Source organism: Calypte anna, chromosome 2 (assembly GCF_003957555.1).
Source record: "Calypte anna isolate BGI_N300 chromosome 2, bCalAnn1_v1.p, whole genome shotgun sequence".
Lineage (NCBI taxonomy): Eukaryota > Metazoa > Chordata > Aves > Apodiformes > Trochilidae > Calypte > Calypte anna.
In genome coordinates this window covers 53,164,376-53,188,337 of record NC_044245.1, presented here as the reverse complement: position 1 = coordinate 53,188,337, position 23,962 = coordinate 53,164,376, and the positions used below count along the sequence as shown (strand labels likewise).

Below are 23,962 nucleotides of genomic sequence, written 5' to 3'. Positions count from 1 at the left end.
TTTTCACCTTTCTTACTCCAGAACTACTCTCCATTTACACATTAAAACATTTGTTATTTTCTGGGTCTACCTAAACAAGCAACCTTCTAGCTCATTTGTAGGACAGGCAACTTCAGCACCACCTCTTCAATGGAGTTAGCTGGCCCACAATACCCACGGCTTGTCTGTCGATGCTGTAGGAACACCACTGCTTCCCTCCTCTCTAATTGGGAGAGGGACCACAAACACAGCTGACAGCTTACTCCTTAGAGAGGAATGACCCATCTACTTGCAACCACATCTGAAGAATTTAGCTACTCATAACTTGGAGAACTGAGTCTGGATCACAGGGATTTTTTTTCTGCAAAATCATAGCACAGATGGCTTAAAATGGAAAAACACATTTATTAAAGACACAAGTACTTTTAATCAGACCCCAAATTACTTGCAGGGATGTGCTGTCACCTTTCACAGAGCAAGCATTCTAAAATAGCCAAGACCAAACTTAAACATGTTACTGGCTTGATCTTAAAACACTGGGCATTTTATTCAAGAAATCAGATGATCTCTTCTACCCAAAGTTTTAGACCTCAAGTCAATACTATCATCTTGGTTGAAAGCTCTGCTATCTCAGTACAAGTCACAGTATTTTACAGTTGGTTAGTACAGAATATGGTAGAAAGTGGAAATATATTATTTCTAGAAGAAGTCAAAGCTGACTACGAGAGGATCACATACATCACTATTGAATTACACTAACTCTATCTTCCAAAAAAAAAAAACAAACCCTACTTAAGAGCAAAAAACTCAGTATTTTAGAAAACATACATAAAATAACATTGTTACATTTTTACTTTAAAAGAATTTGCTGTTTCCACTTTCTAGCAATACTTCAATACATGTTAAGATTTGTTCGTAGAGATCAATCACAGGCACGTAGCAAACATTAAAAAGGCATGCCAAGCACAAATCCTCTTTGGAGATTTTTGTTTTAAGGTAAACAGGAAACAGTAGGCATGAAACATCAGTACAGTAAACATGAATCAACTATGTCATCTTCCTCTTATGCATCTCAAGCATTTACTGGAAAGCAATTTTCATCCTACTGCACCCGTGGGATGCATTCCCAATTAAATGTTGGGATGTAAGTATAGGTGTATGAAGAGTCTTAGGAGGAAGGCAGTTCTTTATATTTAAATACACAACTAAGACCCCTTCCATTTCCCAGTGTCAGCAGCACACTAGAGGCACACTCAGTGACAGCAATCAACACTGAACACACCAAAACTTACAGTAACTCTTACTGGGTCCCAAAGCAATTCATAAAAAGGACTCCCCCATTCTTTAACCAGCTTACCAAAAGGAACTAGTGAGCACTCTATGCAAGGGTGTAATACATGGATCATGTATGCTAGAGCATTCCAAAAGGATTAAGTGAAAGATAATTACTGACTGAAACTCAAGGTACATTCATCTGCATGCATCTCTAGAGCAACTGCATACTAGTTATAGGCAGGATGGCAGAACAGGACAAAATATAGAGCTCTGCTTCATTATTTTTCAAATATTTAAAATTTAAGCTTCAACAACTTCTCACAATTTAAAATTTTATAATGCCTTTAGTTATACTTAGAACCTTAAATGCCAAACTCTCAAGTTTAATCAGGATTTTTAATGATAAGAGTAACAGAAAAAAGAAAGGTCTTACAGAGGTCTTGCAGTTAATCTGAGTGTACATGTGGGTCCTGGTTTTATTTTTTGTTTGTTTGTTTGTTTGTTTTTTCCCTTCTCTTTCCAAAAAGGCACTCCAGAAAAAAATGCTTGTATTTTTTTTTTTGCAAGAACATAGAGAAGGAAGCAAGGTTCATGCAAAGCCACTGACCCAATGAATAGTATGCACACACAACCTAGGCACTACTCTTTTCAAAGGTTCTTCCACTTGAGGTATTTTTATCTGCCCACAGGTGTGCTCTTCACTGAAACAACACAATCAGGTTGAGCTGACCACAGGTGAAGGTTGAAGGTGTGAGAAGTCACACAAGAGGAAGTAGACAGATTACAGACTTATATTGCTATCTCATCTTCTGCAAATAAGAACCTCTACCACCATTTGGGAGGTGCTAGTTTCACTGGTTTCATTGTTCATAAATGCATTAAGCAGATGTAGGCTCTTACCAAACAATAAATTTATTTATTCATTTAATGTATCAGCTAAAATAATCAGCCACAACAGCCTAATGTAACTCTGCAGAGTGAGACTGTGAATTTGAAACAGTTCCTACACCAGCAGCTTGTGGGATAGCCTAGGTATAGCTGAGAAGGCAGTCTTGAAGATCTCAAAAGACACAGATTTCACAATATTCCAACATTAAAAAGCCACCACTCTTCACAGCTTGCCAGTCCCAAGTCCTACTAGTGGGTTTTAAAGTGTTTTCTATGATTAGCTCCCTTTCACTGCCTCCACAGTTACGGGCCACATCCTTTATCATTTTTTAATGATAAACATGGAAAAACATGGAAAATGTTTTGAAACATGGAAAGACTGAAACCTGCCTTTGCTGGGAAAATGTCTTTATAGCAATGATTTAAACAGCTCTTTCCCAAAGTTTTTCAGCATAAAATGATAAAACATTAAATTGAAGCCTTTCCTCTAAAACATGCAAAAAGGCTCAGCTTCTAACAAAGCCAGTTCCAATCATACTGCTATAGTTTAAAACATTTCAAGGACAAAAAATTTCTGCCTTCCTTCCAGAAAGATTAAATTGCTTGTTGCCACAACAAGTCTCATTTATTTATACTTCAAATGTGTTACTTCTTATTCCCTCTTAACTTTGCTCTTTGAAGGTCAAAACACAGGCAGCTCCAATAGAGCATAAAAAGTAAGACCCCTACCAATTGCAAGGTTCCTCCTACCAGAAAGGGACTTTTAAATGAGGAGGAATAAAACAATTTATTTTCTTCTTTCTTCCAAATTGAATGACTATGGAGAAATGACTCATACTTATATAGTAGAAGTTAATGGAATGCAATCTGAAATGAAGACTGACTCAGTAGCACGAGACTTGCTAATAATTTCTTAATCTTCACTTCAAAAACCCACTAGAAATAGTCGTGAAATACAAGCAAAATAGATAGTACTTGTTTTTCCCCAATAGATAGTTGGGCAGGAGAACAAGGTTTAAATGAGGATGTCAGTTTTTCTGCCATTTGATAAAAAAAAAAAAATATCACTAAATGCTGCCTATCCCCAGCATCTATTTATCAGGACCAGATGAACTTGCAGTACAATGATTTTATTCTTTTAATGTGCAAGATTTGCATAAGATTCAAGACTTTCACTCTGCATACTGGTATTTTGTGTTTTGCAGCAGCCTTTCCGTCCTCCTGAACACATTTTACCTTAGAAGTATGCAATCTGTTGGAGTATCATTTTCTAGAACAGTTAAGATTCGTAACACAAGGCAGAACTTGTGGAGATGGAGACTGGATGTTGGTTTCTTACAGGTGGAATTGCCTAGAGCAGACAAAGAATGCTCCCCTAATTATTTTTAGTCCCGTAATATCTGAATTCAGGAATCTTGGATCAGGAAATAAAGGCAGCACAGGTGTCAGTAATATAGTTTTGCCTACTCTTCATGTTTACATAGGTAGCCATCAGTTCTTTTTTTATTAATAAGCTTTATTAATAAAACTTAGCAACAAATGTCTCTTTCTTCCTTTCCAGAGAATACATATTACAAGAAGTTTTCTTAAAACTTTTCCCATTGTTCTTATGGTTTCCCAGTTCTGCAAGTTTTGAATTGCTTCAGAGAAAGTTTCCACTTCTATCTCCCAAGGAAGACAGGATCTGCATGTTCCTTGAAGTAATTTCATTCTGTAAAGAGATAAACCTTAAAAGCAGAATACCCAAGGCCTACAGGTAACTAAAACTAGATAAAAAAGCATGGTGGAAGAAACCTATTTAACTTCAGATCAGAGTGAAATTAATTGCCTGCTTGGAAAGCAGACTAAATCAGCTTTCTGTAGCAACACCCAAACTCCACTACAAACCCCTCCATATTAACTGTTAATCACAGCAAAACTTTTCACACCAGAAAAAACAGGTTAGCATAGAGCCTTTGCCTTTCCTTACTTCCACAGCGAACACCAGCAGCTAACTAAAGCACTCTGCTCGCCAACATTAAATGCAGAGTCATGGCAGAAGCCAACTCAGTATCTTTCACCTTCACTCAGACACGGAAGACAGAAAAAAATCCCACATGCTTCCTTCAGATTACTTGGGAGTACTATGCAACAGTCAGATGTTTAACATGTTCTCGGTATCAGCAGCTTTAAGGACTTCAGCTTATTTTAGTCCTACTATGCTTAACACTAATACTTCATATTCACTGCAGTAAATTTTAAAAGATCCAGTTACTTGCTCAGCAAACAATTTGTCTTATCATGCTGCTACTAAGATACACCAACACAGAACACTTTAAAGCTCTAGTCTTACAGCTACAGGTCACATGAAGCTAATGTACTGATTGATTAGCTCATCTACTGATTAATCATCATGTAGATTTTGCAGTTTATTCAATGAGCACTGAGCTACACTTGCCACAAAACATTTTAGCAATTTTTTTAGTAAGGCTGCTGTGCTAGTTTAAAATTTAAGCTAAAGCATTTCATATATCCCAGAAAATATGAATGAACTTTTATTTCTAAGCAACAACACACACTATTTCAATACATATATTTCAATACCCACACTTTTAAGTCTGGTGGAAAGTAGTAAACTGAACAATCATCACTAAAACATTTCCATTGGAAATGTGTTTTAAGTTTACAAGTGTCTTCATTACCACCTTACTGAAGTTTTCCTATGTGTTTCTAGTCTACACACCACATATTTCACACAGTCACACATATGTGAATCAAATTTTAAACGTTCAGGTAAAAGGGAAGTCCATTCAATGCAAAGATTCATTTTTCACAGAAGAGACTGGCAAGGTAAGACCAAATACTGCAGGATTCTTCATGAGAGCACAGGGATTTTAGAAACCATGAACTTTCAGTTGTTCTTCCTTGACAATGCCAATCTAGAAGAGAAAAGTAACATTTCAATAAAACATCCTACCAGACATCTCCCTTGCTCTGTAGGCTGTGTATCATTTCTTCTTTGAGTAACATCTCTAAATCATGATTTCCATCAGAAACCTAATGGAGAGCTGCACTCTTCTTGTTTTCAGTCTCAAAATTATGGTTTGCAATCAAACACTTTGTGGTTTGCAAACACACAAATTTTACAAGTGAAGAGCTCAAGTTTTAGTGCCAGAGAATAAGTGCTATGTTGTGGCAAGGGAAATGCATTCTACAGTGCCTTGAGTGTTACTGGAGCTTTACTCTCAATCTACAAGTGTAATTTTACTTTTTGTCTGAAAACACAAAGGAACTACAGCTGACATCATTAACTAGTTAATTAACATCAGTGCCACCCGTCACTCTGTTGCTTCCAGAAAGGTTTAGATATTTGTCTGCAGTCCCTCACCTCTAAGAGGAATTGGCAAATGTTCTTCCTCTGGTCACCTTGAAGCTGGATAACTTCACCGTATTCAGGATGTTCAATGACAGTACCATTACAAGCAAATTTCTAGAGAGAAACATTCATATTGTAAGACATCTGATGAACATTATGACTTTGTTTATTGTCTTTTCAAAAGAATTTGGTAACAGAAGCTGCTTACTAAATAGTGATACCAAGCAAGGCAAAGGCTAGATCTATTTTACAGTTGTTTAGAGAGCAAATGGAATGTATCTGCTGATGCACACAGACACAAAGTAAGCTGCTGATGGTAAATTCAGGCAAAGACAGGAGTAGGCACTGTGCAAAAGGAACGAGCCAACAGACATTACAAGAATGGAAAACTAAGTCATAAGATACAGCCTTTCAACTCCAGGCTATTTTAAAATAAATATTTTCATCCTGGTGAAACTCAATATCTCTGTTTTCAATAGCAACTCTGCTATAACAGAAGCAGGAACGCAGAAACAGTTCTACTTTAATTTTATTCTTCCCATCAACAAAGCCAGGTATCTGTGAAATTTTAATGAAACATTCTGAATATATTTCATGTATTTACAGAAAAAAAAATCATTTTTTAAAAAAACCCCGGTGTCACTAAACACTGGCCGGAGTTTTAAGAAAGGCAGGGAAATGGATCAAGCTAAACAGGAAAGTAACATGCACTGGCAAGAACAAAATAAAACATTCTGCTACCTAGTGTTAAAAATACACTCCTTTATATGTTTATTATCAAATCAGCAACTTCACCTTTTTGAAAGCTTTCACAAGTTTCTTCTTGTCATAGTCATCTGCAATTCCTTGAACGGTTGTCAGCGTCTTTCTTCCGTTTCGTTGCTGGATCCTTATGTGGATGTAATCCTCAGTCCCTGCTGGGAGTAAGTCGTCACCCTTTGTTGCATCAGCAAAGGGGTCTGCAGGAGGAAAGAGTCATGTCATTCTCACAGAGGAAAGCACCCAACCTCAAAGCAAAACAGATAACCTTCTCACTTCACAAAGAGCTTTATTTAGGGGATAACCTTGCTGTTTTCTCCTTGCTTAAAAATCACTGTTAGAACCAGAGTACTTTTCTCTTACAGATATATTAAGTCCAACTAGCCTACTAACTACACACAATTATCTTACATCCAGTTGCATGAATGCCTTCTTGGATATAAGCAATTTTAAGCTACAGTATCATTTTATTTACTGTTTCTTGCAAACTCTAAATCCTGAAGTTCTGAACCTGAAAACCAGGTTCTGAGAGAATATTAAGTACACAGAAGTTTTAGATGCCCACATGCAACTTCAGTGAAATACAGAAGTCATATATTACTGGTAAGTAAAGAAAACACAAAACAACTCTTGTAGACACTCCTTTACAGTCTTATACTGCGACAACTAACACACTACCAGCGTTTTAAAGCTTACTAATATAAAATAAACACAGCAACAGACACTAACAAATGTAAGAGGCTGTCTGTAAACTAGGACCTCTCTGCCAGTCAGTAGTTTTAGGGAAGAATTGTAACAAAAATAATTTAGGCTTTAACTACAGGAAGATGAGCTCCCTAATTCTCCCAAGCTTCAATTTATTTAGCACAGGTGAAACAGGAAGACATTTGGGAAGGAGGAGGTTTAATGGCTAATACTTCTTGTGCTCTGATCTCCAAAAAAGCATATTTAACACTTTACCAAGAAATCAAACAGCCCTCCAAGCTTCCTGATCAGTGACTTCAAATAAATCTTGAAATTTTATTAAACGAACCACAAGTAATTTTTGGATACTAATCAGAAGCATACTGAAGAGTCTGTTATTCAGAAAGTGTAAATTCAACAGCTGTGGAAACTACAGTTTCCCAAACCTCCATCCAAAATTCAAACCTAAAAACACTGATCAAGTTTCACTACCCACTTAAAACAAATGCCCAAAAGAGTAAAACTCCAGCAGAAATAGGAACAAGAGTAGTTTAGCTGCAGAAAAACTCATGCTTGTAGAAACAGAATATCAAGAGCATTAAAGACACTGAAAGCATCATGAGGATGAGCATCCGAAGAAATAAGGCACTGGGAAGCTTTAATGACTTAATTTGTACTTTAAGGCATTAAAAAAACCCCAACATTCTGAATTTCACTGTGACCCACAGCTTGGGGACAAACACTAACAGGAAATTTTAGACAGAGAGAAGGTGAGAAGGGACAAGAAAATCACTTGGCACACCTCAGGATTTTAAGGTGGAGATAAAGCAGCGCTGTAGGTGTTAAACACTGAATTAGATCAAACAAATCCTTTGGGCAGCACCTTTCTAAGCAGAAGGGCCCCAAGACCGTGATTAACATCCCCTTCTCCCATGTCTTAAATATGTAGATTAAAGTCAAAACAGAGACCTGAAAACATTATTGTATTAAGTGTAAACTCGCTCACTTATGTTGCCTACAGATAAGGAAGGTGGAGAACCATGGCCCAGCAAACTTCCCTGCTATTTCAAGATCTACCATCTGTACATCTCAATCTGTAGAGAGAATATCCTTTCGGATATTATCGGCGTGTATTAGGTTTTGGAACATTGGTAAGGGTGGGATGAGGCAGCTTTGCTGCAAATCAGCGAGCGACTGGAAATGAGGTGGTGAGAACACGATTCCCCTCCTTAGCAGAGGACGCCAACCCCAGACTCCCTCAGCCCACAAAGATTACAACTTCGGGAGCGGAGAACTGACAGAAAAGCCCATTCTGGGGTGCTACTAGATATGCAGGCACACAGCACAGTACGGGACATGGCAGCGTCTCCTACGGGAGCAGAGAAGTAGCCGTCTCCGGTGCACACACAGGGCACGTCCCGGGGCCGGGGCCACGGGAGGACAAGGACGAGCACTCTCAGCCGCCTTTACCGAACAACGCCAGCAGCGCCGGGGATGGCAACAGCTTCAATGTCACGGCGGAGGAGCTGGGGACACCGGGGGCCCTCGGGAAAGCAGGGGCAGGACGATACCGGGGGACGGAGGCGGCAGCACGGACTGCGGGCCTAGCAGGGGATGGCGGCGGGAAGAGTAGCCCCTGGGTGGGTCTGCTGAGGGGGTGTCTGTGGGGGTCCCAGCGGCAGAGGGGGGCTGGCGGGGTGCCGGCGGCTCTTACCGAAGGATTGGAGGTTCTGGATAGATGACATGCGACTCGGCGGCGAGAGGCTAGAGCAGCGGGGAAAAAGGCCGCGGCTGGGTCCGCTCGGGTCACGTCTCCGGCTCCGCAGTGCCGGCGGGGGCGGGGAGCGGGGAGGGGAGGGAGTGGGGAGGGAGGGGAGGAAGCGAGGGGAGGGGTAACAAAAGCAGAGGGCGGGGAACGAATCTGGGAGGGAGGAAGAGAGGGAGTGAGGGGGAGAGACAAGAGTAAAAGGAGAAGAAAAAGCAAAGAGAAGCACCCGCACTCCCCGCACCCCCCGCACACCGCCCCACTCTACCGATAACAGGCAGCACCCACCCTTTTCCCTCTTAAAATGGCGGTTCGCCCGGGCCGCGCCAGGCATGTGACTGGCACCACCGCCCCCGTGCTGCCTCACGGGAAGCTGAGTCCCCCCACCGCCAGGCGGCCGCAGAGAGCGACGAGTCCCTGCAGCCCCCAGGACTACAGTGCCCAGAATGCACCGCGCCCCGTGAAGAGGGGTGGGCGCTGCTTTAGGGAGGGATGTGGGTGTTGGCCGGTCCGGGCGGTCTCGGAGGCGGCAAAGGGCGGCTGGAAACGGCCAACTCGAGGGGAAGCGCTTCACTACAGGAGGAGCTCCCAAAGCAGTGCTGGAAGGGCCTCTGAAGCCCCGCGTTCCCCAGGCTGGCGTGGCTGCCTGTCCCAACCCTCAGGGAGAGCGCAGGCAGGGTTGGGGTGACATTCTGCACTCTTGTCCTCGGTTTGGGTTGGCAGCCCTGGTATCCTTGGCAGGGATACCTGACACTGGTATCCCTGCCTGTGTTTCCAAGCTAACTGGAATCACGAGCTGACTCCCCAAGAATGTGGGAGAGTGATCCTCTCTTCTCCATCCCTATTGAGAAGCTGAAAACAAACCCCAAAACCCTCAGGCCTGCCTCGCTGAAACAAAAAACACTGCTCAACACACAGAGGAATGGCACTGGAGGAGCCAGTTCCCTCCCCACACATGGCCTGTGTCTTCCACAAGGTTCACTTCTTTGTCCTTCTGTTTGGGTGGGTGCTGCCAGGGAGATGGAGCTGCTGGGTACCCTGGGTACCACCCTACAGGACTCGCCCTTTGGCATCCACCCACTGACTCCTCATGATTTATGTGTGGGGACTAGATAAGTGATGTGGGGCCTGCAGTAGTAAAGGTTTGCTTTTAAAAAAAGTGTGCTTGTGTTACAGATCTTGCCTTAGTCCTCAGGAGGTGATTAATGGCTCTGCAGAGGTACAATAATAACCTAGTTGCGTTGGCACAACTTCCAGAACTTATATTTCTCCCTATTTTTTTTTTTCCTGGCTTTTACATTAAGCTTCAGTCCTCCTAAATCAAAAGGATATTTCTCATCTGTGATCCAGGGCCTGCATCAGCACTGCAGTGGTTTTATGAATGTCACAAGAAAGTCTCTGGTCCTGTTGCTTTGCAAGGAAGTTTGTTTTGGTTTTTTTCCCGTTGCTGAAAGCAAGGCCATTTGCCATGGTACAAAACCACTGTTTGCCCTTTGCTACCAATGCAAATGAAACCTTTCACAATACGGGCTGTAGGGAAGGGTTGTCTAATGCTTTACCAAGCAGCTGCAAAAGGTACCATTGGGAGAGAAATGAGAGGATAGGGAGATGCCAATTGCAGAGATGGAGGTACCTGCTTCAGTAGCAGAGACATGCCGTGATTTCAACAATATCTGTGGATTAAGGTCACAAAGCTAGAAACTGAGACCTGGGCAGGGTGAACAAGCCCTCAGAAGCATGTCCTCAGGATGTCTCTAGCATCTCTATCAGATAAATTACTACTAATGTGGGGAATTTTTCACTATGATGCATTTTTCCAAACTCAAAATCTCTGCAAAATTTTCTTTCATCTTTTCCTTTCCAATTGTCATCCCATAAAACTTTTTTTTCAGAGCAGCAAAGTAGCCCTGTCATCCATTTTTTCTTCTCGGCTGACAGTTTTTTGTTACCTTGGCTGGACCAGTACCTGTCAGTGTGGCATTGTGGTGATCCAGATCTGCAAACTATTTTGAGTTTTAAAATAAAGGTTATCACCTCAGCTTGGCTGCACTGGCATAATTCTGCAACAGTTGTGCTGGGACAACTGAAGAGGAGAGAGGCTGGGGACAGGCCTGGCCATGGATGAAAGGACAGTGGATCTTTCTGACACAAAACCCAAGTCTGAGTCTGCAAATTTAGGCAAGTTCTCTGCTCATGGTGGCAGTTCTTGTATTTACATTGAATACTTATGCATTTAAAATAGTTTAGCACTTCTAGCATTTACTGCAGGGTTAACCCAGACCTATGGGCTCACCGAGCATCTGTGGGATTCATCATACAGTTTACAAACAAATGAGATTTGGAGTTTTCCAAGCACCAGAGCTCCTTTATAAGATGAGATGTGATTTTGTTGGCCTTAAAACAAAAAGCACAATGAGTAGTTCTTAAGTGCAACTCTTGACAGCTGCAGAGGGAATGGAAACAAATTCTACTGGCAGAGCTTGGCATGCACTCTGGGCAGCAGTGCACAAGGGCAGTGGCAAAGCACCCTTATTGCTCCCTTGGCAGCCTGCCACAATGGCCACATGCATTGATGTGGGGTCTCTATGGGGCTGTGCCAATGCTAAAAATTCTCCCTCTGCTGTTCCCCTTGGAAGGAGCTCCAGGTCTCCATGTCACTTCCATTACTTAGGTCTGAAACAAGCAGCCTGAGCCAGCGCCTTGCACCAAACTGTGGTCACTGTGAGGAGACAAATGGCATCCTGCTGGAGATGTTCTCCTGCTTGACAGCTGTCCTGAGATTCTTTGTCCTACATGAATCTTTCCCATTCCTCTTGAGCAGCCACTGATGGCAAATGACCTGTTACAAGGGCTTCTGACACACCAAACTGCAGGAAGGTGGGGCAAGCAGGCATGGCACAGCAGCAAACAAAAAAGGTAGAAGGCATTAAAATAGGTTAAAAACCTAAGTGGAAGCAAGAGGTGGTGTTGCTGCTAGATTTCAGATTACAGCTCATCTTCAGATCTGAGGCTGGGATTAATCTCATTTGCTAATATCTATTAGGCATCACGGTTTAAGTGACGAATTGAGACTTTTGCCTTCCCATGACTAATGTATAACCTGGCAACTATTTTGCTGGAGAAGAAGAACATCATCTCTAATTATCTTGAGCATGGCTTCAAGCTATTTAAGTGTAATAGTTACAAAACCTGGTTATGAATGGCAATTAGAGATCCTCTTGCTTGCCATTTACCTTATTTCGGTTCATCTGTGTGTGAATCATTAGAGGTTACTTATGACTGCATAAACTACAGGTGCTAAAACCAGGGACCTGCTGGCATAGTGAGAAAAAATATGACATACTGAATCCATGAAATACACCTCTGTAAAAACTGTCACCCTAGGACAGAACAGCACCTTCACTGGGTACCTCAGAAGTACTTCACTGACCTTTACAAGCAAAGATTAACCCAGACCAGTGGGAGAAAATGTGGTATTTCTGAAAATTGCTGTCTTGCAGATATGGAATGGGAATGCTAAGAAAAAGCCTTGTGTCAGGGAAAAAAACAAGTCTCTTGCATGGTAGGTGTTAAAGCTCTGCTTTAATTTATAACTCTGAAGGCAGCTGAAGGTAACAGCAGCCTTGTGCTTGCACAGATGGAAAGACAGATGTCCTACAATCTCCCCTGTAATAATCAGAATGAACAACATTGGTTTTCATTTTCCACGGACACGGTTCTAATATAAACTACTATTATTTTCATATGCAGCACCCTAATACTTTGTTTGTTGTTTTTGTTTGTTTTTGTGGTTTTGTGGTTTGGTTTTGGTTGGTTGTTTTTTGTTTTTTTTTATTTGGAGCTTTTACAAAGCCAAAACATCTGTTAATTTAATTAAGGATTGCTCCTGTAGGCAGATCCCCTATACCTGATCCTACTGTCTGCCTTATAAGAAAATGGCAGACTTGCATGCTGACCTGTTCTCTGCCACAGTCTAAAAAGCCAGACAATTTCTGCTCGAAGCATGCTGTGTTCAGAGCAGCTGGAGTTGTCTGAGAAAGTGATTGTGCATGAAATATACAAATGGCACACAGCACCACTCATTTCTACCCTGTATTCCATCAATCCAGCTGCCTCACTCCTGTGCAAGAAGTCTACCTTCACTGGACTAATGTAGTCCTGTCAAAGTTCTGGACACTTGAGAGACAGGCACAAATATTTCTATCCTAGCTTTTTTTTTTTTTTTTTTTAAAATGTAACCTGCCCTGCTCCCACTATGTGACTCTCCCAACAATCTCCAGCAGCACTGGGAAGCTGTGCCTCCTGAACTGCTGTGCAGAAGACTTGTTGCTTTCTAGCAGGGAGAAAAGAAGAGCAAAAGTTTGAGAAGAAATCTTCCCTTTGTCTGCATTGCCAGCAGGATAGTTTTGAAGGTGGCTGAAGGTATGCCAAGCCTGACTTGTATTTTTCTATCCATGATAAGTCTGGTGCAAAGCCACCACATGGTGCTGTGGAGGGGTTTAGGGAGACTGGCTGATGTCCTGAGATGCCGAGCTGCTGACAAGTTATTCCAGTAAGGAAGCTTTAACTGAGAGAACTGGGCAAACCTGGAACTGCACTGGTGGTAAACACCTGGATATGCAGTCTAATTTATCAAATTCTGGGTTATATGCAGTTTGGTTTAGCTTCACTACATGGTGACATTTCAAGATACATATGCTTCCATATGAAAACTGGGGGGATTCATTCCTTGCTCAGCAATGATTGAAAGCAACAATATAATTCCTGTGTTAACCACTAGATGGTCCTGTTTCTCAATGGAAAAAGCAGCTCCAAAACAAAGGCTCTCTGAATCTGAATTCTGGTAGAGAGCAGCTTGATTGTAAAAGCTGCATGCAATTAGCAGTCTTGTCTCAATTGATGTGGCTTTCTGAACATATTCAAATACAGCTTTTCATTGATCCTCCAAACTCAATTAGTGCAACTGGACCTCTTATCAGTCACTGATAATAAGTTTTCTTGTTAATACCAGCTAAGAATTGATAGGTCCAGACAGCACAAATGTCAGCGTTATCACTACCTCTTTTTCAAGGGCAGGCAAAACCAGAATGTCAGTGTCTATTTCATTTCTCACACCTAAGTAATTCTCTACCCAAGTACAGAAAGCTGGGCAGATTCAAAACTTGGGCAGAGGTTCCACACCATGGTACTTGCAAACTGCTCATGCTAGAATGTGAAAAAATGAGAGTGGTGGGCTGGAAAAAAATGTATTTTATGTTTCTCCATCCAGCTGGATCAAATACCTTTGGTTTGGTGGTTTTCACCTTCTGTTTGGGGAAGGCTCCTATCCATGAAAGAAATACGCAAGAAAGAAGCTTCAGATTAGTGCTTTGAACAGACTAGGTGATAGAAATTGAAACCAAAACTGTAGTTTGCTGTTGGTCTTTGGTGTTGTCTGCCCAAAGAATAAATCTCTGTGCTGGGCTTCTTAGACCTCATCCTTCTGGGTCACTCTAACCTCCAGGGGATACCTTTTCATTCCCACAAGTCATCCTCATAATTTCCTGCCCAGGAATCAGACCTTTCCCTAGACTGGAGAAGTTGCTTTCCTTCCCACAGACTTTCACACCTGTGTATCTATCTGCTGCCCTTCTAAGAAGTTGAATCCCATGGAGTCTCCATGGTCACCCCAGAACACCAGGCTTGGTCCCACTCCTGGTTCCCGTAACCCACAAAGGAACTTTACATGGATGAGTCTTTGGTCATATGTGGGGAGGGAAGTGATGGAGGCCTGAGACCTTCCCTTGGGCCGTCCCCAAAGAAGAGAGCATATACCCAGCCTCTCAGCCACAGAAAAAGGATGAAGGTTTTAAATGCAAACCTCAGCCCCTTCACCAAGCTGTTCATCCAAATGATCTTCCCATTTCACACTTTCATGACCCCCTGACACTTCTTTCATGATTCCTTCCAAGTCTGAGTGGCTTTCACATTTCTGTGCTGTGTGAGCTGCCTTGTGTTCCTCAGCCAAAACATAAGTTCTGCTATGAATGTGATAACAAAATAAAATAAAATCACAGCTGCCTAAAAAGACCCTGAGAAGTCAGGATGATTTGTGTGAAGCTCTGAGTACTCTATATAGCACTCTGGTAGTTAAGCTGTGGTTTGGTGGAAAGAAATTATAACTTCCAGTCAATAAGAATGGAGTAAAATAGTACTTTGCTAAGCAAAATGCCTGATGAGGCTCATTTAAACAAACTCACATAGCTTATTAGTCTTCATTGGTTAGAACATTTTATAGTAGCCTTTTGTGAAGGCAGAACGACTGACAGTAAAAATGAAAAAAATAAGTACCTGAAATCAGTGAGTGGTATGTCCAAAAGAGACTCACAGACGTGATCCTTCATGCAGCAGGGAGAGAGCTGCGAAGTCCTTGGCATTATTTTATGGATGCTGAGAATTTATGTGTGCTCAAGAGGAAACTGTGAAGGAAAAGGAATCCATTAAGGGTTGTATTTTGTACCAAAGATGTATTTGGCCTCTGGACCAAAAATCTCAGAGGCCTGGGAGAATATTTTTGTGAGGATTGTCAATATATGCTGTCCTGTTTATAGACTCTTCTCTAGCTGTTCTTTGCTGGCCATCATCAAAACCAAGATACTGCAGTAGATGGACTTCAGCCCTCTGTGGAGACAGATGATCATACTAGAAGATTTTAAATATTGGCTGTCCTAATAATTATTTTTATGGCATATTATTTTGCAGACAACATCTACCAATAAGCAAACCATGTTAACATGATGATATTGCATATTTTTATTTCATATGATAACTTCCCTGCTGGTGTCAATCAGTGAAAATGAGCTGTGCTATTGAAAGGCTTACATTCCAGTACCAACAAGACTTGAAAGAGTAAATGGGATAGAAATGTTTTTTTCCTTCTGTTTTAAGATGCTAGGATCACTTAGGAAACCAGCAAAACAAGGCAGGATCCTTCAGATTCTGTAGAGAAAAAACCCTCACTCCAGTGGCTGCCCACTAGAGATCAAGAAAGAGTACCCACATTTTCGGGTCAAAATAAGGGGACAATAACTATGATGCAACCATGAAAGTCTGTACTTATGAAGAAGATACCCTCTCCAGACATAGACACAAAATTAGTACAGCAGAAGCACAGCTACTGCCTCATTCTTGGGTGCAGATTGATTTTTAGGTAGGGAGCATTTGCAGAGCTCAAAGGGAACATGCTATAAGGAGGCTGCTGAAAAAAGAGTGTATTTACATTATTGATTGTGTTAGCAAGACCTTTTGTGCTATCCTGGACTTGAAGTGCTCTTCATATTTTGCAATTGTAATCCTGAGTAGTCTGAGTAAACTCTTGAAAACTTGGATGAGGAAAGCACTTCTTATGCCTGTTACTAGGTGGAAATTGGAGAATGGAAGATTATTTCTCAGGCTTCTTTACTATTTGTGTTGCCCATAGAGGAAACCATTACACATGAAGGAGAAATTTAGTTTAATCCTTACATTTTGTGATCTTACCTCCCCCAGTAGTAATGGTGGTGTCATCTGAATACTGACTGAGGGCAGAGGCAGGCAAAATTTCAATCATAATTCCTTGTAGAATTATGCCATACATTGTCCCTTGGAAAAAAGAAAATAGGTCTGATTTCTTTTGGAAGGTGGCTGTAGTGAAATAGTGTCATTTATACTTTGAGGCTTTTCCAGTTGGAAGCACCCTTATAAAAAAACTGAACAACAGATTTTCTATTGGAATTCCACTTCATCTTAATGTGATTGCAGCATTTCATAGAATCACAGAAACGTTTTGGTTAGAAGGGAACTTTAAGATTGTCATGTCTGACCTCAGAGTTCCCTATTCAAAGTACAGCTTTAAAATTTTTTTCTTCAAGCAGTCAGTCTTACCAGGAGTGGAGCATAAACCTGTGCCTGCAAAGATCTCTGCAAGAGCTCCTGTGGTCCCCAGACAGCCAAGTAATGCTTCACATCTCAGCCTCCCTGTAGGATGGTGCCACAGGAGCCAAACACCTTCTGCTGTTCAACTGCTGATTCTCTATAAATCTTCATGGTAAAAAAGTGGTCTTCAATATTAAAGCAGCAAGGTCTGTAACAGCAAGACTGTGATGACACATTAGTCAAGAGATGGGTGTTAAAAATAGCCCACAGAAGAGAGGCCTGTTGTAGAAATACAGTACTGCTCAAAAAGAAAAGGCTCGTGCAAATGAAAAGAAAACTGGTTGAAAAACTGTTTCAGGTCTGCCTCAAAACCAGTAAGCACCTCCTTAAGCACTGAGTCACAACTGATTTCATCAGCAACGTGGGTGCTGTGGGGCAGGATGGCTAAAAAGTTGGGTGAGCTGACCCCAGCCATGGATTTAGGGGCTTAATGGGACCAGAGCTGCAGTCAAGTGAGATTCCAAGCAAAAAGCAGAGGGGGGATGGCAGCAAGGGAAGCAAGGGCTGGGAAGGGGCACATATCCTGGCTACTCCAGCTTGCTGGCCCTGAGAGCTTCACAGTATCCCTCTCCTCGTCCTCCCCACACCTTGTCCCCAGCCATGAGTGTTTTTCCCCCATAGTCACGTGCTTCAGGGCATCTTGGCCTGGCAGCGCAGAGAGCCAGGCTTTTGTGCATGAAGAATTTGGCACCCGGTGCTGCTGTGTCCCCATCCATGGGAATGTGGCAGAAGCCCTCTCCCCTCCTCTGTCCTCCTGGTGGGCCAGGGGGTCTCATCCAGGTGTCCTGCCAGTCCCCCCTCCACCCCCCCAACCCTCTGTGCTGCCCTCAGCTCCTGCTCCCTTCCCTGACCAGTGGCTTTCTGATAGAGCCACAGTCCTCTTCCCCTCCCTTTGTAAATTTAAATTTTGCTCACTAGTAGTGCTGACGTCCTCCTTGCCCACCTCTTGACTCCCCCTCCCTCTTCAAGCCCACTTCCCTCCAATATAAAAGGCACAAGCCCCCAGCAGCTGCCCTACTTCTGCTTGGAGCAGCAGCAACCTGAGGAGCAGCTTTGGTGCAAACAGGTGAGTGCCTCCCCCTAGCTGCTTAAGCACTTGTCCTGCCTCTCTCTTGCTGGATTTCTTTTTTTTTTTTTTCTTTTCGGGCTTTAACATTTCTACATTAATGTACACAGCTGTGCTCAGTAACTTGTTTCCAGTTGTTACAGCAAAGGAAATGGTGCTGAGACACCGTGGTTGAACCCTGAGGCAGTGCTCTACCCCTGCAGGGAGATGACCCACAGGAGCCTGCAGCAGAACCTTGCACCTTTTGGGCTGCTCAGCCCTGAAATGAGCTGTGGTCCCGGGCCCTGGCTTCAGCCAGGGCTTGGTCTCCTGTGGGGATTTCCAATGCTGCTTTCAAACATTCATGCCATTCATATTTGCTTTGGAGGGGGATACATATCCACAGATCGTAGGGTTTTAAAGATTTAATGACACTTTGTCTTCTGAGGACATCCACAGTAGGTTTAGACCTGATGAATCTACATCAAACCTTGGATGTGGCATGAGGAAAGCCCCTGTGTGCCTGGAGAAAGGGAGCCAGGCTGGTCGCAAGATGTGATGCCATTGCTTCACTGTAATTTTAGAAGGAGCTGTAACATGCTCTAACTTTCTCCTCTCCTGCTGGTGGAAATTGCCAGGCCACTGTCACCAAAATTGCTCAGCCAAAATTTAAAGGCTGTTTCTGCTTAAGGACCAAACAGAAGTGGAAATCAGGCAAATTGGCAGTGGTGCCAACTGCTTGCTGAGCTCTAGAAGAAAAGCTATTTCTGAAACTTTTAATTATGTCAATTTTTTTTGAAACTGGGAAGTTTTAAAAATTTTTGGTGATCATTTAATGGTTGGAAACAAAGCACACATGCAGACTGATTGCATGAGGTCTTGTTTTTTTTTAGTTCCCCTCTGGCAGGAAGCTGTAGGGCTGTGGGCTAAAGAAGGTGTGAACCTGAGGAGATCACATACCATCTCCCAGCTCCATTACTTGGAGTTAGAAATGCTCAGCATCATGCAGGGTCAAGTTTGTGGCTTTGTCTGTGCCTCAGTTTTCCCTACACAAACAGGGGTGGGAAAATTAGTAGGAAAAAATTAGGTGCTGAACACCCTGATTATTTAGGGGTGGTATGTTACTTACTCAGGAGCAGTGGGAGTGACATGCTACACAGAAATCTCAGCCAGGTCAAAAGTATGAGCAAAAAGTTCACTAAGTAACAGTCCCCTGGAAGGTGGCTGGAATGGCTGATGCAGGCAAAGGATCAGCTGGTGCAGGCTGAGGCACAGCATTGCTTAGGGAAAAGGTTGTGCTAAAATCTTTTCCATTTATTTAATTAATCTAATTATCATCAATGACCTCAAGGCAAGCTCTTCCTTTCTGTCCCTCAGTTCCCAGGAAAACAAGAGACAAAATCAGACAGCAAGTAATCTGGAAAACCTGTCAGTCACCTGTAAGCACAACGGAGAGATTCTCTGAAACATCTTTTTGTCTTGGGACTTAAGGTTTTGTTAAACATGGAGGAACAAGAAATATACACTAGCTGAAACAGGAGGCAGAATTCACCCCGGATTGTTTTACATGCAAAGATCATTTAGTCCTCATAGTTATAAGATATGCAAAATAGAAAAAGTTAATTTGCAGTTCTGTTGAAATTATGGGTTAAAATTACTTTCCAGCTTAGGCTGTCTGCTAAGTGTCTGTCAGTGTCAAAGGAAAAAGAAAACAAACCAACAAACCCTCACTGAATACTCAAGAGTTAAGGAGCTTTTTGTCTGCTTTTTAACTGAAAGACACAACCAGATTCTCCATGTGTTTTTGTTGTGTTGCCTGTGTGGTGTGCTTGTTGCTTGTGAGTGTCCTGCATCAAGATTTTCATCCTGCTCTGCTCCTACAGTGCATAGACAGCAACAGGGGGACAAAAAATAAATCCCACCCTTACATTGGGAGAAGCCTCTGCTTAGGTGTAGCCAAGATGATTTCCTATAGCTCTGTAGCTGCAGTAAGTGATGCTTAAACAAACAGCGTTTCATAGGCAGAGGCTCCAGGCTGTCAAATAAATAGGCAGCCCTTGCATGTTAGCAGGCACCTGGTGTGACAGCTGGGGAAGCTCCTGTGAGGAAGTTTGTCCAAAATACCAGAGCCAGGGTAATGGTGCTACCCTGAGCTCTAAGGGATCCTCCACCTCATGGCATATGATTTTCCCAACTCAACACCTTCTGTTCTGTGTAGCCCTTCTCTCAGAGGGATTTCTCATCTGCTTGCATCTGGAGACATTTACCGGATTGGGGTATCTAACAGTGTAAACCATAACTGGTACTTTTGTATGTTGTCTGTGAAAGGGTGAATGGATGTGGCAGGAGCATTCCCTTTCTGTAAATCATATTAATGCTTTTACTTGTAAAGAGATTGAGTAAAATGCAAATCTGAGACATATTTTACAAGCAAGGATAATGGAAGTAGAGGCCAAAACACACTTTGTTGGCCAATGCCCATGGTGATACAGTGGGCCACACAGAAAGTTAGCATCAAGCTCAGAGTCAGGACTCGTGCCCTGTGGCACTGTGCCAGGGACTTTCACTGTTAGTGAGAAAACACTCAAGTTGCAAGACTTACATCAATAGATGGTTCACTGTGGAGCCTACAGGACATCTCCGGCATCAGGGTTTCACAGAACTTAGTCATGAAACACCTCTGATTATAGGAACGTGCTGTTGCAGTTGACATCTTTCTTCACCTTGAGAGCTTTAACTCATGTGTGTTCCCCATGTTCACTTTTCACCTCACAGCTTCCCCATCACTGCTCCATCATGCGGCATCCGATCTCATGGACGCCACATGCCCGGTGGTCACCCAAGCACTTAAAGTTGGTCATTGTCTACGTGCTGGTGCTCTTGGTGTCACTCAACTTTGCTTCAGGACAGAGCAGGCCATTTAAACATCAGATTGACAACAGAAGTAAGTATGGACTCCCACGTGGCTCCCTGGTGCACTGAGGGATCAGGGTTGGGTTGTCAGGCAAAGCTCAGCAGCAAATCCATGGGGGTGTTTCTATGGTAAAATGGGGGTGTGGGGTCCTGTACTTTCATTTACACTTGTGAGATCATATTCAGAACTTCTCACAGCCCTTAATTAGCTGGGGAAATAGTGTAATTTTTAAATAAGTACTGAAGAAGACACAAATATACAAGAGACTGACAAAGAAAATGTAAGGGAGTATACATGGAATATTTAAGCATCAAATTGTGTTCTGTAGACTTGGGGTAGTTTACAACCACTTCCATTGAGTAACAAGAAACCAAGGGCCGGGAACTTAAGGGATTTTTACTAGTATCTTAATTTTTGTCTGGAACCATGATTTTTGAGAAAATCTTTATCAGGGAATCTCATCTTCCACCAAGAAGCAGAGGCTGACAATTGTATGTGGAGTGTGAGAAAGGTGGGTATTGGGAATAAGATGTGGGCTCCCCACTGCACACCTTTCTCCTTTCAAAGAGAGCTGGGAATGTGGGGAGTTTTTAGGTACCCGGGTGAAAATAATGAAATTACCTAGTGGGCAGAAAGGGTGTTCAGTACAGTGTGGAAAGATTTACAAGATGTATTTATGGAGAAAGTCACAGACAAAGTAGATATTTTCACTGTTCAAGCATGAAAATGCACAGGGGAAAATCCTGCTGCCTTGCCCAGGGCTTTCATATGACTTGGATTATACATAATGCACTTCAAATGAAATTTATTCCTTTCCTGACATTCATCCAGCTTTGGAATGATTTGGCATTTCCTTGGGGTGGCATCATCTTCAGTGCTTTGTAGATTTTTCCTATTGTTATATCTTAGTCTTTTAATGCAACTACCCCTCTCCACACCTGTTCTAAAACTAGACCATAAAAATAAGTCAAGTGTACTTCAGATGCATTAAAAGAAAAAAAGTCATCCATGCAAACAAGTTTCCAAGTGAAAAAGAATTAGCTTTTTATATTTGCCTCTCACGCAGGAACCCTCTCTGCCATCCAGTGGATTTGTTAGCCTAGGGAGATACCATACCTAATGAACACAACAGAAATGGAGGCTGGGCTGTAGGACCTTCAGGTCTTTAACAAAGCAATGACAGCTTATAAGTGGTGGTACAGGGAGCTACTGTGATCTCTCTGGACATAAAGCTGCATTGTAACTTCTTCTAGGGTTTAGATAATTTTTACAGCATGCTGTGCCCTCCTGAATTGGTGGGTACTTTCACATATGTTCAAATTGCAGGTAGCAGATCAGATGGATGAAAATGAATGCATCTGAACTCTCTTCCTCTAGGCTCTGCACATGGCAGATGAACCTCAAAGACACCAGAAAGTTGAGAGCTTAGCTTAGTCATTCCTCTTTTTTTTTTTTTTAATTATTATTTTTTAGTTTTATTTTTGAGGGCTACAAACAAGACCTCTAACACCCTCGAGGATGTTCAGGAAGATGCTTCACTGACTGCTTTGAATTCCAGGTCCTGAGATTGATCCTTTCTGGTATGTGGTTCGTGGCGTTCGCCCCATCGGTCGGTTTGGGAAGAGGCAGCTGAGAAGCAGCCGTGGCAGCTTGAGGCCCATGAGCAGGCACCTGGATCTCATCTTGAATGCTTTATGGGAGCAAAAAGTGTCAGACACAGAAGGCAATGGCTGGTGATCTCTGTTCCCCGAGGCAGTGACCCAACCTCTGCTCTTCGAGTTGCTCCCTCCCCTGCACCTCCGACCGCCAGTTCTGCTCTTGCCTAGCAACCCCACGTTTGCTCTTCTTGCTGCTCCTTGCACAAGTTCCTTCAACAAGAAATATTCAGGGTGCAGGCAAAAGACAACGCATGGACACTAGTGCCAAGTGCAACCATAGCTTATAATATTGTTTCTTTGTCTTACATCCCCACCAATCCCTTGATGCTGTTCACTGTAACATTTAAGTTTATCCCCAAACTGCAGAGCTTTTTGTACTGCAATTTAAACTCTGCAATGTTAAGCATATAATGAAGCCTCCCTGTCACATTCCCAAGTCAATAGCTGTTAACATGTGAAAATAAAAAGCAATGGTTGGAAGAAAGAAAAAAAGGCTCTGATAAATTTTAATGTATCTGCATTAATGGCATGAAATGCTGATGTGTAGACTTCATATAGATTGTTAACAACCACTGGCAGGAATGTAGCTCTGAACTACGCACTGTGCCTCTTTATGATTCTTCCTGCACTGCTAGAGAAATATATTAATGAACAAAAAGATGCTGCTATCAAAGCATTTTCTCTCTGCTGAAGGAAAAAAAAAAAATTGGCTAATTAAACTCTTCAGAGTCGTTTTGTGTCTACTGTGTGTAATCATGCACCATTATCCAAAAGGGCCTAAACACGCTGATTCCCTTTATAACAATTTAGTTGTTTGCAAGTACATGATCTGATCAAGCTGAAGTCCCTCCTTAAGGATCACAAGCAAAGCAGTATCTACTACATCAGTAAGCCTTGGGTTGTGGCTCAACACTCCTGTTTGCCATGGTAATTAACTTTGTTATATTCATTTTATTAGAAGTGTTATTTACAATATATTTAATCTTTATTATTAAGTATTACCAGCAAGAGTATTTGAATGCAGTTCAGTCTATGGTTTAAATCCAGAAAAGATAGTTCACAATTTAACTAATGACTGACCCTTAAATCAGGGCCATGTATCATTCTGCAAAAAAAAGAAATTAGAATGAACTTGCAGTTCTAGTTGTGCTTCATTAGAGTTACTACGAAAACTTAATAGTGGTTGAATTAATCATTGGAGATAATTTAACCCTTTTTTTCTCTTTTCACATGATCTGTCAGCAAAGAGTGGATTTTTACAATAAAAATGTAGTTCCTCCGATTTATAATACAAGATATAACACCCAAAGTGCTCCTTAAAACATACTACTTTAAGTGAACACACTCACGGTGGAAAAAATATACTAATAAAAAATAAATTGCTCAGCACTCATCACCCGTGACTTTGGAAATCCTAGACTAAGATGAACATTGAGGTTCTGGCTCAGTTTGTCATTCTGTAGCAATGCAAGTGAGAGGTACAGAAATTCTGCATAAGCAGTCCTGTTAGAGACAGTATTTCATCTGGACAGTTTGGAGAAGACTAACCATCAAATGTTCCTGATAGGTCCCCCCCAACCCAACCCAACCCAGTGGGAAACCAATCTGAACCAAGTGTTTTACTGTGTCTTCCTCCCCTCAGCTAACCCAGGTGACCCCGTGGAGCTGCACATCTCCTGGGTTTAAG

The 23,962-nt window shown here is 42.2% G+C and overlaps 2 protein-coding genes across 2 annotated transcripts; one reads left to right on the top strand and one right to left on the bottom strand.

Moving 5' to 3' along the window:
* Positions 1 to 364: 364 nt before the first annotated feature.
* On the bottom strand, positions 365 to 9,004 carry EIF1B (eukaryotic translation initiation factor 1B). The gene is made up of 5 exons (XM_030444492.1): positions 8,974 to 9,004; positions 8,655 to 8,861; positions 6,293 to 6,456; positions 5,510 to 5,611; positions 365 to 5,060 (listed from the first exon to the last, which is right to left on the bottom strand). Exons 2-5 carry the CDS (start codon positions 8,683 to 8,685, stop codon positions 5,016 to 5,018), a joined length of 342 nt encoding a protein of 113 aa, XP_030300352.1. The 5' UTR covers positions 8,686 to 8,861; positions 8,974 to 9,004; the 3' UTR covers positions 365 to 5,015.
* Positions 9,005 to 9,009: 5 nt separating this feature from the next.
* On the top strand, positions 9,010 to 22,354 carry LOC103527941. The gene is made up of 3 exons (XM_030444648.1): positions 9,010 to 9,383; positions 20,394 to 20,647; positions 22,176 to 22,354. Exons 1-3 carry the CDS (start codon positions 9,010 to 9,012, stop codon positions 22,352 to 22,354), a joined length of 807 nt encoding a protein of 268 aa, XP_030300508.1.
* The last annotated feature ends 1,608 nt before the right edge of the window (positions 22,355 to 23,962 follow it).

Excerpts from the sequence above, each read along its gene's own strand:
- EIF1B (XM_030444492.1), bottom strand. The coding sequence starts at position 8,685 with ATGTCATCTATCCAGAACCTCCAATCCTTCG. Across the intron at positions 5,612-6,292 it reads TTGTGAAAGCTTTCAAAAAG|AAATTTGCTTGTAATGGTAC; the intron begins GTGAAGTTGCTG and ends GTTTCTCTCTAG. Across the intron at positions 5,061-5,509 it reads TTTGCCAATTCCTCTTAGAG|ATTGGCATTGTCAAGGAAGA; the intron begins GTGAGGGACTGC and ends TTTCTCTTCTAG.
- LOC103527941 (XM_030444648.1), top strand. The coding sequence starts at position 9,010 with ATGGCGGTTCGCCCGGGCCGCGCCAGGCATGTGACTGGCACCACCGCC. Across the intron at positions 9,384-20,393 it reads TCAGGGAGAGCGCAGGCAGG|GAACGTGCTGTTGCAGTTGA; the intron begins GTTGGGGTGACA and ends CTCTGATTATAG. Across the intron at positions 20,648-22,175 it reads ACATCAGATTGACAACAGAA|GTCCTGAGATTGATCCTTTC; the intron begins GTAAGTATGGAC and ends TTTGAATTCCAG.